The sequence below is a fragment of the Eurosta solidaginis genome, chromosome 5 (genome assembly GCF_040869045.1).
Source record: "Eurosta solidaginis isolate ZX-2024a chromosome 5, ASM4086904v1, whole genome shotgun sequence".
In the NCBI taxonomy this organism is placed as follows: Eukaryota; Metazoa; Arthropoda; class Insecta; order Diptera; family Tephritidae; genus Eurosta; species Eurosta solidaginis.
In genome coordinates, this window is record NC_090323.1 from 244,318,911 (window position 1) to 244,335,039 (window position 16,129).

Consider the following 16,129-nt stretch of genomic DNA (forward strand, 5'->3'; position numbering starts at 1 on the left):
AGTTATTTATCAATAGCGCGTTCCAGTCAAAAGCTATAAACTATCGAATAGCTTTAAACTTTTCTCCCTATACCTAATTTTTTCCTGTATTTTGGCACCAAATTCTTGACCAGGAATAGCCGTCAAAGATACCGATTATCATAAGTTTCTATCCAATGCTGAGTGGGATATCACCCTGTCTTGGCTGCCGTTTCAAAAACGCTCTATCTCAGAATTCGGTTGAAGAATGCTCTTCTTGTTTCGCCATTATTATTGATTCATTGCTATTTGTCACCTCAGATATGGGTTGGGACTCATAGAGCGAGATTTCTTTTAGTATACAATGAAATTTTCTTTTCAATTGTCTATATTTGGACAAAAAGTTAAGGTGCTATAAGACGGCCATTTAGAAATATTTCCTTTCAGCTTGTGACTATGTCGTAAAAAAGGATATACTCATATTTTTACTATATTGAATCCAGAATCTAATCCACCATCGGCCTAAACACCCGTGCCGTTAGTTCTGCTTACTCCAAACTGGACAAGAAATTGGTAAAAATGGGTTTGATGGCGAATGAGGACAAACCGAAGTACCTGCCATCATAGAGCAAAGAGTCAGCGCATATACGCCTTGGCAACCACGCTACTGTTGGCAGCCATAATTTCGAAATAGTAAAAGACTTCGTTTATTTGGGAACCAGGATTAACACTAACAAAAACGAATCACTCTAGCCAATAAATGCTTTTTGAACTTGGCAGGAAATTGAAAAGTAAAGTCCTCTATCGGCAAACGAAAAATTATGCTCTACAAGTCACTTATTGTACCCGTCCTGCTATATGGTGCAGCTGCATGAACCATAACATCATCAGATTAAACGGCTCTGGGTGTGTTCGAGAGAAAAGTTCTTCGAAAGATTTATGAACCTCTACGCGTTGACGACTACCGAAGAAGATTTAACGATGAGCTGTCCGAGCTCTATGCAGACATCAACGCAGCGGCTGCGCTGGCTACGCCATGTCATGCGAATGGAAGATGACGATCCGGCCAAGAAAAATTTCTATCGGAACCCGTCTATGGAAGCAGAGGTAGAGGCCGGCCCCCACTCCGCTGGAAGGACCAGGTGGAAAACGATTTAAACTCACTTGATGTGCCTAATTGGCGCCTGTTGGCAGAGAAAGGCGGAGAGGGGCGCTTTGTTGGACGGCCATAACTGTTTAAACGGCTAAGCGCCAATTAAGTAAGTAGCTCTATGTTACTGAGTTTATCCACTAAGCAGTGCCTTCGTTTGGACTACACGGCACAGTGCACTGCACACAATTTGGGGGGTCTTAAAAATGTTCACGTAAGCTTTTTGCTTGAATGAGACCTGGAAGGTTTTCTTCTCACAGAGTCTTAGAGCAGCGATTCATTTCTCTGTTTTTGCTTTATTTCATCCTTTTTCAACCAGAAATGTTAGCTACACAACGGACTGCAAATATTTGTACACATAAGAAAAGATATGGTGTATATTTTCTGAGAGACCCAGACTGCACTAAAAGTTTCGAACTCAATTCTTCACAATGTTCTAAGTACTTTAGTATCAACTTGATTTAAGTATTATGATAGAACGAAATTTTAGATAACTAAAGAGCAGGGTACTGACGCTCGCATCCTTCCAAAAAATGCAATTCGTTATATTTATGGTGGGACATCCTTTATTAAACGGAATAAGCGAACAACTAAGCTTTCCAACTCTTGCATCAATTTTCCCAGTATCCCATTGAAATCTTGTATCGCATTGTTTTAATCATATTCCAAGCTGAAAGTTACAGCCCAACGTGAAGTTAGTTAAAATCGATCGGAAAATACTACAATTTTGAATTGAAATCGGTATCAAATACCAGTTTGATTAATTTCCATTGCCTATTTTCTTCAATTGTCTATCAAAAGCTTTTCAAATTTTTATTTTAATCGAGTTGCTCAAATATTTTACAATTTAAGCAACTCTATTGTAAGCAAATATGTTCAAGACAAACAGCGCCCCATATTGCATGCTAAAATGTCTGTCAATTTTAATTAACCCTTCTTTTATCCAATTAAATAGTTGTGACGTAGCTTTTACACAACCCTTTTCTAAAGCTTACACGTATCAAAAGCATTCCTCATCAAAAAATTTAACATATAAAGTACGCTTGTATGTGTGTAAATTGCTGTACTTATATGTACGTATAGTTGTAAGTTGGGTGTTCACACAGCACGGAGAATGGGAGACAGTCACGCAAAGCACCAGTTTCTTACTACAGTTTTATTAACTACCTTCGAACTGGTACTAATCGGATGTAGAGCAGGACAGTCACAGCCACACTTCAACTAACAGCGCTGGAGTCTCAACTATATAAATTTAAATTAATTACTGAGCCAGTTAAGACTGTATTCGAAAGGTCTGCAAGGGGTGACCGCTGCCATTTCGTAGGACGCCACAATGTGAAAAGTGTGAGCGCTACGAGGGACAGAATTAGAACTCGCACCGTCTTTTAATGAGCTAGTTCTGCACTGTTTCGGAACAAGTGCGATTCTATATGTGATTGGAGACCAAAGTGTCCGATGTTAATCGCAGCAGCAGTAGCAATGAGAAAACGATATCAAAAATCAATCGACTTGTATCTTCTTTAAAACATAACCCATTAAATACAAGTAACATTTATCCGTCTTTATTGAAATAAAATAACTTGATACCCCATATAGCGGTACCCAATTGACAAGACCAAATACCAAGGAGCTAAAAAGGGTTACACCGCGAATTAGTGAATTTAATTCCACTTAAACGTGAACCAACTGTTAGCTGAAGTAATTTAATTTCAATAATAGCTTTAACTGTAGATACTCGTATATTGACTAACACAAACTAACCTATCTTTCTGTTGGCGAAAGATCTTGGGTACAACTCCCGGGCAAAGTGACATTAAAAATTTATAAAAAAAAATTTATTTCAATTTGTCAAAATTAGTCTGCCTTGCAGATGCCGCTCGGAGTCTGCGTAAAAAATTTAGGTCCAGTCTCGCCAGTTTATAGGAAAAATAAAAAAGTAGCACGACGTTAATGGGAAAAGAAATTCAGCTTAAAATCTCTTCGGAGGTTATCGCGCCTTGTATTTATTTATTTATCATATTTTTGTCGAGGTAGCTTTCCCCAACTGCGAGTTAAGTGTATTTGTCTTTAGAAACGTGGTCGACCGGGCAATCCCTAACATAGTGGTCCGGCGCCTTTTTGTAAATATTTCTTGTCATGCTCCTTTTCGTCAAATGGCAGAATTCCTATAACCTTTTAAGGGAGACGGGGCCTCTTTAATCAGATGTTCGTTGGGATGCTCAGGTTTCTGGCAGCATATCATTTCATTTCCTTTATGGAGACTTTTCTCGCCTCATTGTGTAGGTGATGTCCTGGGGGCATAAGAAGACATTTCGGGGCAGGTATGAGGGCGGTGTATTGACAGGCCGATAGCTTCGTCCAGTGCGTTGCCTTTAGACTAGCGCCAATATTGAGAAACGTGTAATATACAAGCGGCCGGCCAATTGCTTTAAAGTTTTAAAGTTAGCTATGAGCGTTTCTTTATCAGACTCGCCAAAATGTGGGTCCTGGTCGAGCGTCACACCCAGTATTTTTGGTTGTAAGACAGACGGTAGCGTAATGCCATGCCATCAACGTGGGCGTAGAATATGGTCGGTGCTCGATTTGTCTACCTCATAAATTAGGTTGCCGAGGATTTGGTCGAGGACAAGGTCAGATTTCGCGATAACAATGTCATATTTCGCGAGTAAAAATAACTGGAAAGACATGGAGATAGCCGTACATTTTATAGCATAGCTCGTCGATAGATGTACCATGCCTATTGGCATTATCGTGCAGTCATATGCGTAGGATACAATGGTAACTCCTACTGGTAGGGATGGGAGCTTCGATATGTAAAAGTTAAACAAAAGTTGATATACGACGCCACCCTAAGGCACACTTTGTTTTATTTTGGGAGAAAGGGTGTACCCTTCCAAGTCTTGCAGTAACGTGCCGTGGTTGACTGTTTTGGCTTTTGTTATGTCTAGCCCCAAAAAAAAACGATTTTATGGTGGGGTTTTTGATTCAGCCTTTAATTAATCTGTGTGTTCATGGCTTTTAGCACGATGGTGGTGCTTTGCCATTTTCGGAAGCCATGCTAATGACAAGCAACTTCGGAAACGGTCGTTTTTTTTTTGTTGGTTGCTATACGCTGTGTGAAAATGAAATCCAGGTTCAGAACTAAATCTAAAGAACCAAGTAAGTACTGGCTCTATAGTTCCTAGATTTTCTCTTCTTTGAAAGTCGGCAGTGCTAGTTTTTATATTTCATATTTAACATATGTGACCCGGTCTATGAAAAGGTGGCTTTCACTACTACTATGAAACTGAAGAAATGCATTGTTTATCTTTAACAGCTGTTTCTCGAAATTTCTTTTTTGAGTCATAAGCCACCTTTTCATAGACCGGGTCATATTTTTAAAAATATGCTATTAATAAAAAACTACTACTAGGTTTCAGCATGTCTAAAGCTTTTCCTTAAACTCCATAGCATATGGGTAAGCAAATTGGCAGGAAAGGGGTGCCATCACGGGAATTTTTTTGGGCACAAACTCAACGAAGTACATTTAGACAACGACAAGCATCTTATATTTGAGTCAATTCGTATTAAACATGGCTAAGTCATTTAGAGGACATTTTCTGGGTTCCTGCGCTGAAATACTTGTTATCGCGGTATTAGGCCGATTCATGGATTTGTTTTAGAGAGCTGCCGAAGGCCGGCAATGTAGAAAGATATCAACTAAGATGTTTCGAACTTACGCCTGGATAAGAACTATCTTAAACAACTACTTCTGAAGTGGAAATTTGTATCTACTTCGAAACGTTCGGCAATTGAACGCATATAAAAGAAAGAGTAAGTTCCGAATGCACTAGAAGCGCCCCAGTTTTGAAATAGAGATTTTTCCTACATGGTAAGTGTACAGTATTTGACATCTCGCTGAACATGTAGTAATGAAGCAGATATTAGGCGTCTCGGCTGCAATTGAGTTTTTGAGCACAGCTTCAATCCGGTTTACTTTTTAATCAAATAAAATTTGTATATCGCTTGAAAGTCTCGTAAAAATGAATCTACTTTGTGTAGGACGAACAAAAAAAGTTAAATATTAAGAATAAATACAAATGCGGTTTTACAGGTTTCTTTTGTGATCTAGTTAGCGAACTTTTATTAGTCCCTTATACATATACATAAAATAAAAAAATAAATGTAAGGCGCGATAACCTCCGAAGAGATCTAAGGCCGAGCTTCTCTTCCAATTTGCGTCGTGCTCCTCTTGATTTTCCCTACAAATTGGCCGGACCTACACGTTTTATGCCGACTCCGAACGGCATCTGCAAAGCAGATGAGTTTTCACTGAGAGCTTTTCATGGCAGAAATACACCCGGAGTGCTTGCCAAACACTGCCGAGGGGCGACCCCGCTTAGAAAAATTTTCTTCTAATTGAAAAACCTTATTTCTAAAATTTTGATGTTGCTTTGCCCGGGGTGTGAACCCAGGGCATACGGTGTGGTAGGCGGAGCACGCTACCATCACACCAATTTTCTACTTACTATTCCAAAAACAAATTACAATTTTTCAAATTTAGAAAAATTAAAAAATAACAACAATTATCATTAGAAAAAAATTATAGTCCCGCCTTCAGCTTGAATCGAACCATAAATGAAAAAAAAAAATACATAAAAATTGACCTGGAAAATGAGAAAAATGCATATAAAATCGAAAAAATCGTTGAAATTTTGCAGGCTCAAAAATTATTTTTTTGGGTATGCGTAATTGAACTTTTTTTCCTGAGCCCAAATCCTATCGAAAAATCGATGGCGCGATATCGGTTAATAAATCGACCCAGTCTAATGTATATACATATATATATGTATGTATGTGTAAAATGTTCTTAAGCAGGGTTCTACGTTTACTAAGGATTTGTGGAAACTGTGTACGTACTTCAAACTTGCCTAAATGCATGTTTGTATTTATGTTAATGTTTATGTTTTAAATTTAATTTTTACTACTTAAAGCATTATCGGTACTTAAATAATTAAGTCAATGGAAAACATATAGATTTGTAAAGAAATAATTTTAAAGAAAACAAAGAACTACTAATCATCTATACAACTATTTCCAGTTAGCAAGTTTAATAAATTTTAAAAAATTAAATCAACTCAATAGCAACATTGATTTAAGATATCTAAGCTTGTACGTAAATAACTAAACTGTAAAATATGCAAACAATCTAGCAAACTTTTGCTTACCCAAATTTTCCATGCTTTGTGATAGCAAAGCTTCAAATGTATGTAGACTATATGACTCAGCGTCCATGCCTTTGGCCAAAGTATTCCTTAAATGCATTTCGTATTCATGCAAAAGTCTTGATGTTGGACTACCGGGAATGGGTGTGACATTTGGTGCTTGATGTTGATGACGAGCGTTAGCGGTATTGCGTTGACCGTACGATTGATCCTGATCGGAGTTGCCATTGCTTGAACTGGGCGTAGTGGCATAGCAAAGATTGTCAAACATGACGTTGTCCGAGGGTGGTGAACTCTCAATACCACAACGTTCGCGTTCTAACTCCAAATAGAGATTTCGTTGTGGATAGCCACGTCCAATTTCATGAGATGATCTAATTGGGTGATAAAATTAAAAGAAATTAAAAAGCGGGAAATAATTTGTTTGTTTAAACATCACATAATTTGTATCAGAAGAGAAAAGTCAACTTTTCAAAGCGCACACCTAACGAAGCTAGTTCTAGATTATCAAAAAAATATCGATAAGCAAGATTAATAAATTTGAATGAAATTTGATTTCATATGAAAAGAGAGTGTAAAAAGACTGCTCAAAATTATAAGTTATTACAGCGAAGGATTTGCTATCGAAATGTTATCGGGTTTCTAACAAAAAGTTAACGATTTATTTTCGAAAATATATCGATTATTTTTTAATAACTGAAATTTATTAGTTGATATCGAAGAGCTATCGGCGTGCTTTTATTTTGTTATCAGCGTTATCAATTTATAATGGAAGTTATAGATTGTTCTAAAAAAGAGGTCAATTTACTATTGCAAAGCTATCGATGCGCCATCAAGAAGTTATCGATTTGTTATCAAAAGCTTTCGACTTAATACTGAAAATGTATCGGTTATTTATCGATCTGTTATCAGAAATTTATTGATTTACTATCGGAAAGTAATGTTATCGAAAGGTTATCTATTTGATATATAACAGATTGCCAATTCCGTGGGGGTGAGCTTTGAAATCCACAAACAACACAAACTCTATCAAATTTTAGGATTTCATATGGAAAAAAGAGTGTAGAAAGACTGCGTAAAATTATAAGTTATTACAACGAAGGATTTGCTATCGAAATATTATCGGGTTTCTAACGAAAAGATAACGATTTATTTTCGAAAATATATCGATTATTTTTTAATAACAGAAATTTATTAGTTTATATTGAAGAGTTATCGGCGTGCTTTTATTTTGTTATCAGCGTTATCAATTTATAATGGAAGTTATAGAATGTTTTAAAAATGTTGTCAATTTACTATTGAAAAGCTATCGATGCGCCATCAAGAAGTTATCGATTTGTTATCGAAAGCTTTCGACTTGATACTGAAAATGTATCGGTTATTTATCGATCTGTTATCAAAAATTATTGATTTACTATCGGAAAGTAATGTTATCGAAAGGTTATCTATTTGATATATAACAGATTGCCAATTCCGTGGGGGTGAGCTTTGAAATCCACAAACAACACAAACTCTATCAAATTTTAGGATTTCATATGGAAAAAAGAGTGTAGAAAGACTGCTTAAAATTATAAGTTATTACAGCGAAGGATTTGCTATCGAAATATTATCGGGTTTCTAACGAAAAGTTAACGATTTATTTTCGAAAATATATCGATTATTTTTTAATAACAGAAATTTATTAGTTTATATTGAAGAGTTATCGGCGTGCTTTTATTTTGTTATCAGCGTTATCAATTTATAATGGAAGTTATAGAATGTTTTAAAAATGTTGTCAATTTACTATTGAAAAGCTATCGATGCGCCATCAAGAAGTTATCGATTTGTTATCGAAAGCTTTCGACTTGATACTGAAAATGTATCGGTTATTTATCGATCTGTTATCAAAAATTATTGATTTACTATCGGAAAGTAATGTTATCGAAAGGTTATCTATTTGATATATAACAGATTGCCAATTCCGTGGGGGTGAGCTTTGAAATCCACAAACAACACAAACTCTATCAAATTTTAGGATTTCATATGGAAAAAAGAGTGTAGAAAGACTGCTCAAAATTATAAGTTATTACAGCGAAGGATTTGCTATCGAAATGTTATCGGGTTTCTAACGAAAAGTTAACGATTTATTTTCGAAAATATATCGATTATTTTTTAATAACAGAAATTTATTAGTTTATATTGAAGAGCTATCGGCGTGCTTTTATTTTGTTATCAGCGTTATCAATTTATAATGGAAGTTAAGAATGTTTTAAAAATGTTGTCAATTTACTATTGAAAAGCTATCGATGCGCCATCAAGAAGTTATCGATTTTTTATCGAAAGCTATCGACTTAATACTGAAAATGTATCAGTTATTTATCGATCTGTTATCAAAAATTAATTGATTTTCTATCGGAAAGTAATATTATCGAAAGGTTATCTATTTGATATCTAACAGATTGCCAATTCGTTGGGGGTGGAGTGAGAGCGGGAGAAAGAGTTTGAAAGAAGTAGTAAGTGGGAAATCTAGTGGGAGTGGGAGTGAGAGTTGGAGTGTGAGTGGTTTGGGGGTGGACGGTCTATAAATGGGATAAGGAATGGACAATGGAAGAAAAAAATAATAAGAGGGTAAATTAGACAAAAATTTTATAGAGAAAAAGAAAGAAAGAGGTGCTCACCTTTTGGAATGTATGCAAACCAATTTTGGGGCATGACAAATTCAGGTAAACTCAATAGCGCTGTTAGCGTATTTCTTATAACTGCTAACACATTTTTTTGGTGCCTGTTCTAATTTCTAAGGGCAAACCCATAGGAAGTAAAGTAAAGCAACTACCTTTTGTTTTTAAATATAAACCAGAGTTTGACGTTCTGAGGAAAAGCCAGGGCCCACTACTGTTGTGAAACGTCAAAACGATACTGGTTATGCAAAACCAATCCGTCAAGCCCAAGCTCTACGAAGTAGTTCATTACCCAAACAACAGAGTAGTAAGATGAAACACAGATACGAAAAGAACAACAATTCGGAATGTTTTCTTGGAAGGAGATTTGATAGTGTTATACAACCCTCACCGGCGGAAAGGTGTTCCATCAAAATTTCAATGTAGCTGGAAAGGCCAGTACAAAGTTGTTAAGCGGATCAGTGATGTCATCTACCGCATTCAAACAATTGGGAAACCACGAAATAGAAGGGTGGTTCATTTGGAGAGGCTAGCAGCGGTTGGATCGGGAGATTTGTCTGATCGGGGCGATCAGCCTTACGTGGAGGACAGTGTGGCGGATATTAGCATCACTATACTGTTAATAAATAATCACAACAACATAAACAGCAAGCAGCCACTCTTATGTAAATGTACACATTAAAACAAGCAACACTTACGTACATAGAAGGCGACGAAGAATATCTCACATACACATACATATGTAGTCGTCAGCTGAGAGAAGAAGTTGTTACTCACACCTAACAAGTATGACATACAACTGTATTAGAAGGTGAAACGTCTATACCTTAGGTGAAATATGCAAACGAGGCAACAAAAGCAGCGCAAGTTGAGGAATAGGGAAGTTTGGTTTAAAAACGCTATTAGTTGTGAAGTATAAGTGTTATTATGAAGTACTACTCCCAAAGTACCAAATAACGACCATTTTGTTATACTGAATATTGGAGTTATTTATTCGACAGTTCAGCGATACGGACGTTAGCAGAAGGTACAAAATGATCGGAATTCCCCAGAAATCTTTACAATATTTTGTTACTTTATGTGCCAATTTTTTGACGCTTCTCACTGATGAACGCTAACGCTTCGCATTGGAGTGTGCTCTTAGTCGTGTATATTTGGTCGAAGGATATAAACTATCCACGCAATCTTGCAAGACAAAGCGAGTCTACCTTATGGTAGTTCGGGAAAACTGCTGCTTGAAAATTAGAAATTGTGTAAGATCAACCGTTCGAACTACTACTAGGTCTAATGGCTGTATTACTCCCAATCTGACAAGCGCAAGACACAATCACACTATAAGCTCAGCCGTGAGGAAGTCCGAGGGATGTCTCCATTGCACAAGAATCTGCTTCACTCCCGCCATTTTCCTACCTAGGAGAAATAACTTCTACTGGGCTGGGAGACATAATTTCTGTAAAACTTTAGGTTGGCTCACATTTGCGTCAACGGTCTGAGATTGGGCTATGTCTTCAATTCTTAGAATTTGATCATATTTTACTTCATCTCAAAGGCGTAGAAAAGCTTTCACTATATTTTAAATGCTTTAACCCAATCAGCCTGTCTTTGTTCCTTCAAAAAACAAAAAAAAAACGGTAGGCTGTCTGATTGCTTTTTACGTTCGGGGCAAGATCCTTTAAGAGCTGCACTCCCACAGGCTCTCAGATTCCTGCCGCGTCTTTCAGGCGGAAATTCTAGCCGTGAAGAAAGCAGCAGAAGATCAATATTTATTTTATTAAGGCAATAATTTCACACAGTACTTCATCACGAAGTGTTCTGCAATACAAAGAAGCATTCTAAAGACTTCGCTCAGGTCGGCCATAAAGGGGTAGAAGGAAAGGAAAATACCGATAAGTTGTCGAAGGAGGGTGCAACACTCGGTAAATCGACGGTATATGTCGCAATCCGTATGGGAGCAATCAAAAGAAGACAGGAGTTGAAGACGATGCATCTACCAGCGATTGCGAGGACAGAATCAGTGGTTGCAAAATTTTTAAAATCATGTGCAAATCATACGATATGAGACACAAAAAGTTGTTCATATCTATAAAGGAGAAGACTTATGGCCCGCGATGGGCCTTCTTATTTAACAATGAGTTCTGGCGTCATATGCTCATAAGTTAGGCCACTTCAACAACAGCAGATGTCGGAAGTGCGAGCTGGAGAAAGAAACGGTTGAGCAAGTTCGGTGTTCATGTCTTGCGTTCTCCAGGTAAACTGCCAGATCTTTAGGCAGCAATTATGCTAGGTCCTAGAAAACTTCTTTTATTTGCCAAGAGGACGGAGTTATTCTATAACTTGAGTCCTGGTACCTAATTGGGGTTCTTCTGTTTGGTCGTAAAGCTAATTCTGATAGCACTGCTTACACATTCAGTCTATGTGAGGTCTAGAAGGTTTACCGTAATGGTGTTTTGTAATCGGAAGATATCGGATTTATATCCGGCAAAAGACCATCGCTAATAATCCCAAAACCTTCGGGGAAAAGTGTAATATTTACAATTACTTCAAACAAACCGAAATAAGGTTTGATATTACTCCGAAAAGTGTTAACACTACACTTTGTTTTTTGTATGTAAACATTTGATTCAACGGATATCCAACCTCACCTACACTGCTGTTTTCTAAAAATGTTATCAAAAGTTTGATTTTAGAAACAAGTTGAGAAACATTTCAAATGTGGATTTAAATATAAGAAGCCTATCAAAGTTAGTTTCTATGATAGATATAACCTCACTTTGCCTTGACAAAGGTCAAACGAAATCGGCTTCGATATCCTGGAGAGGTTCCTCGAATTCGTAACTACTTAAGGAAAGTTATAAAAACTATTAATAAGGCTTACATTTCGGAACGTCGCGATTATTATCCAATTTACGATTTATTGAATAAAATTCAATATTTAATATTCAAGCAACAACACCGCATAACGCAGAGACTCGCTTTTTCCACTTGGCTTTATAAGCGTCCACTCAAAACAAAACATATCAATTACAATAAACTACAACAAACAATTGTAAACTATTTTCCAATAATTAGCACACATTCACTTTCTAGGAAACAAATTCATAACAACCACTTTAATTTTTGAAAAATAAGCATCACAAAAACCACTGGACCAAACCGTTTCCATAATGCTAATTTCGCGCTAAAATTGCCGTTATTTGCACCTCAGCAAAGTACACCGACCGCACTTGTTGCCTCATGCTGTCACAACACACTTTCTTAATTCTCAAATTTATACTAAAAATTTAAATGAAAAGGCATTGCTGTTGAGCGGCTAAAATGACGAAGCAAAACATTTTAATCGTGGGGTGTTGATTGGCGGCTAAACCATTGACTGCTTTGGTCATTGGACTTTGTTAGCTTTGCTTTGGTCATGGCCCATTCATTTCACTAATGCACTTTTGAGTGACATTAGCGAATTGCAGTTAAAACTGTTTTGGTACCGAACTTTTTTTTTTTTTTTTTTTGTTTTGCTTTACCTCTATTTACTATATATTTCATTGGTTTCTATTCAAACACATACACACATACATAGACAAACTTACCTTGATGCGGAGAATCTCGACGATTGACCGCTCATGCGTCCCATAGTATTGTTGTTATTCATTAAATGGTGCATTCCAGCTGGTCCGCCTCCACCCATTCCACCCATGCCAACACCCATCATACCGCCACCACCTCCATGTTGATGCAAATGTTGCGGTCCGAGTGTATTGGCCATATTTGCATTGTAGTAATTATAACGACGCCGGCCCATCTCTGGCGAAGTAGCGGGACTCTCAGTACTTGGCATTGCCTTTATCATGCGTTTTAGGTTGCTAGTGTCGACATTCATGTCCTCAGTGCTCTTGGTTTTACGTCTAGTGTTGTTGTTGATTATATTGTGCTGGTGCTGACTCATTTCATGTGCTCGTGCTTCACGTGTCTGAAACGATAACAAAAACGATTGCATGTTATGGTCACATATGTTTTTTTTATATACAGACATATATATATTTACTACTGTATATATTTATTTATTATTAAAACATAATACGTATGTAAATATGTTAGTAAGTGTAAAAAGCTTGCGTAGCCAAACGTAAGGTTATTACTTCGACGTCGATAAATTAAATTGAGATAAAACAAGTAAAGGTGTCTAAGTTCGGGTGTAACCGAACATTATATACTCAGCGTGAGCTTCAGTCGTATATTTCATTTTAGATAAATTACTTTTCTACATAACACGTGGCACCGTCCGTTTAAAAAAAAATGTCTCCCCATTTCCTCTTACAATAAAACTTGATAAGTGCAATATCATTGATTCAAAACTATTTTTTGCTAAGTTATAGCTTATTATTCTAGTCTATGACCTTTTTAAACTTGTTTTGTATTTAATTTACCGTGGTCTTTAACGATCCCGCCCATTTTTACTAGAAATATTTTCGGCAATTCATTACGATATGTTAATTTTTCTTCGAGTTATGGCTCCCGAAACATAGAAAATTTGTTAGTTATAAAAGGGGCGGTGCCACGCCATTTTCAAAAATGTTACTGTTTTCCAATTTAATGTTAAAACTCAATTTAGAAAGTAAAATTCTATTGATACAAGATATAGCTTATTATTTTCGCCTACTACCCTTTTAAAAATCTTTTATATAAAAGTGGGCGTGGTCCTTAACCGATTTCGTTAATTTTTCTTCAAAGCATTACTTATAGTAAAGGCAACACGACCCCTCTTCCGAATTTTGTTACGATATGTTTAACGGTTTTTCATTTATGATTAATAATAATTGTAAAATTGACTTTATCACAAGTGGGCGGTGCCACGCCCATTTTAAAAGTTTTTTCAAATATTTATCAAGGTTCTCAATATCAGTCCACATGTTAAATTTCAACATTCTTTGTGTATTATTTACTAAATAATCAGCGTTATTGTGTTTTCCAAATTATTATATATATAAAAAGTGGGCGTGGTTATCATCCGATTTCATTTCATTTTCAATACCAATCTATTCTGGGTCCAGATAAGCTCGTGTGCCAAATTTGGTCAAGATATCTCAATATTTACTCAAGTTATCGTGTTAACGGACGGACGGACGGATGTGGCTCAGTCAAATTTTTTTTCGATACTGATGATTTTGATATATGGAAGTCTATATCTATCTCGATTCCTTTATACCTGTACAGCCAACCGTTATCCAATCAAAGTTAATATACTCTGTGTGCAAAGCACGCTGAGTATAAAAATGTGTAGAACAGTCGAGAGTGGATGTACTTCTGGAATGCTTAAGAACGCCTAACACACATATATAATACACATCTGCAAATTCATGAGCTCAAATACAGGCCGGGTCACCTATTAAGCAGTGTAGGCACTTGTAATGACGCTTTCAGTAGCATCACCATCCCACGTTCATTAAGCTCCTAACACATATGTACGTCCCCACTGTAACAGCGATCTACAAGCGACTGAAAATGCACAGACAAAATGCAAATAATCACTTGCAAGCAAATCATGTATGTGACAGTCGCCTAACCTCGATTACGAAAACTTCTCAATACAGTTTATGACATCTTATACTTAAGCAGAAACAGTGAAAGTAGGATCATGGCCTAGAAAGTTTAATGTGGTCATATTAATCGATGACGGGATGGTTGGACTAGTACCTTCATGGTGCTTGTTACCGGAACGTATGGAATCTGTATTCCGCAAAGAACCATCAACATCGATAACACTCCCCAAAACTTTCACCAAGACGCCATCACCGTTCACCATAAGAAATGTGCATTCGTTTAGAAAGTAAATTGGTGTAGTCAATCGAGAGACTGAGCGTTACTACAGCCTTCGGCAAAACCCGCTTTCAGACTGCGGTACATAGAAAGTGGGTTGTAAAATTTCAACCACTGTTTTCAACTTAGAATATACTCTGCTACTATTCCGGTTCTGAAAATAAAAAGAGCAAAGAGCAGAGCCTTATCATAATAAAGTGATAGCAATTCTCTGACTCTGCTACAGATAGCTTGTGACTTAGAATCGACTAAAGAGCAAAATAAAGAATACGGAATTACCCGAGCGAATATTTGAAAAAAAATTATTGCTATGTGATCCGTTGGGCATTACCTTCCGGCTATGATCTAACGGACTATTCCGGGTTAGTTTTGGAGGTATTTCGGGCGTATTTCGTGACAACTTCGCGATAATTTTGGTGACTATTTCGTTGTTTCCGCGGTCAATCCGGGATCAATTTGTGTTCATTTAGTGATGATTTTGGGGTCTATGCAAAGCTGCTTCAGCGGTCATTTCGGATTCCCTTGGAGATCACCCCGGATTCTTTTTGGGGTAATTTCGGGATGATCTTAGAGTTAGTTTCGGGGTCATATAGGATTGAATCGCTACCTTAATCTGGTATAAAGCTTTTTGAATAAATAAGCAATGCCACGCCTACTTTGAAAAATGTTACGTGTATTAAGTTATCTCAATGTAGACAGTTTGACTGGGTAATGAAAAGAGGAGCCATGACTACAAACTGATTACGTGCGTGTTCTTCACAATTGTGCTTTATTTTAGTTTGAAGATGTAGTGCGCCGAAGTTCGTTACAATACAAAATAGAAGTAATTGCAAAAAATTTAGGTATTTCGATATGGTCAAACCGACCCCGCTCAAGTATTGCTATTCATAGCATAGCACGCAACATTTATTGCTGCACTTTTTCGCACTCTGGAGACTTAAATCTGTTGCATTTGTGGAATACCTTGCGTGACATTAAACATTTGTCTGAAAATTAAACTGTCGTCTAGCCAACCCGTATGAACGTATAAGGTTGCCATGTTGATTGCAACTCGTGCATTGCATATAGGACATTGGTTAAAGTGAGTGCAAATCAAATTTGTGGTGCGAAGACTATTGGCGAATGTTCGTGATTTCTATTCCCGCTATAAATGGTATACAGAGCATTCATCTTGACTGCAGCTCGAGTCGTTCGGAGTATTTGTGTCCAAGTGGCCACTTAGCGGCCGCTTTGCTCTCGATTCGCAGTGAGCTTAAAGGGGAAGGCGATAAATTGGTAGTTACATACGTATATACGTTTAGGAAAATTCTTTCCTGTGCGAGGAGTTTCGCGTAAGCTATCAGGCCAGATAG

General features: G+C 37.0%; 1 protein-coding gene across 9 annotated transcripts in view; it reads right to left on the reverse strand.

Moving 5' to 3' along the window:
- Positions 1-16,129, reverse strand: part of sif (still life) — an 843,636-nt gene that overhangs the window by 778,707 nt on the left and 48,800 nt on the right. For all 9 annotated transcript variants that reach the window (XM_067789261.1, XM_067789264.1, XM_067789263.1 and 6 more), the window contains 2 exons: positions 12,551-12,930; positions 6,316-6,686 (listed from right to left, as the gene is read on the reverse strand). In XM_067789261.1, the coding sequence (XP_067645362.1) occupies positions 6,316-6,686; positions 12,551-12,930 (751 nt within the window). The remainder of the gene's footprint in view (positions 1-6,315; positions 6,687-12,550; positions 12,931-16,129) is intronic.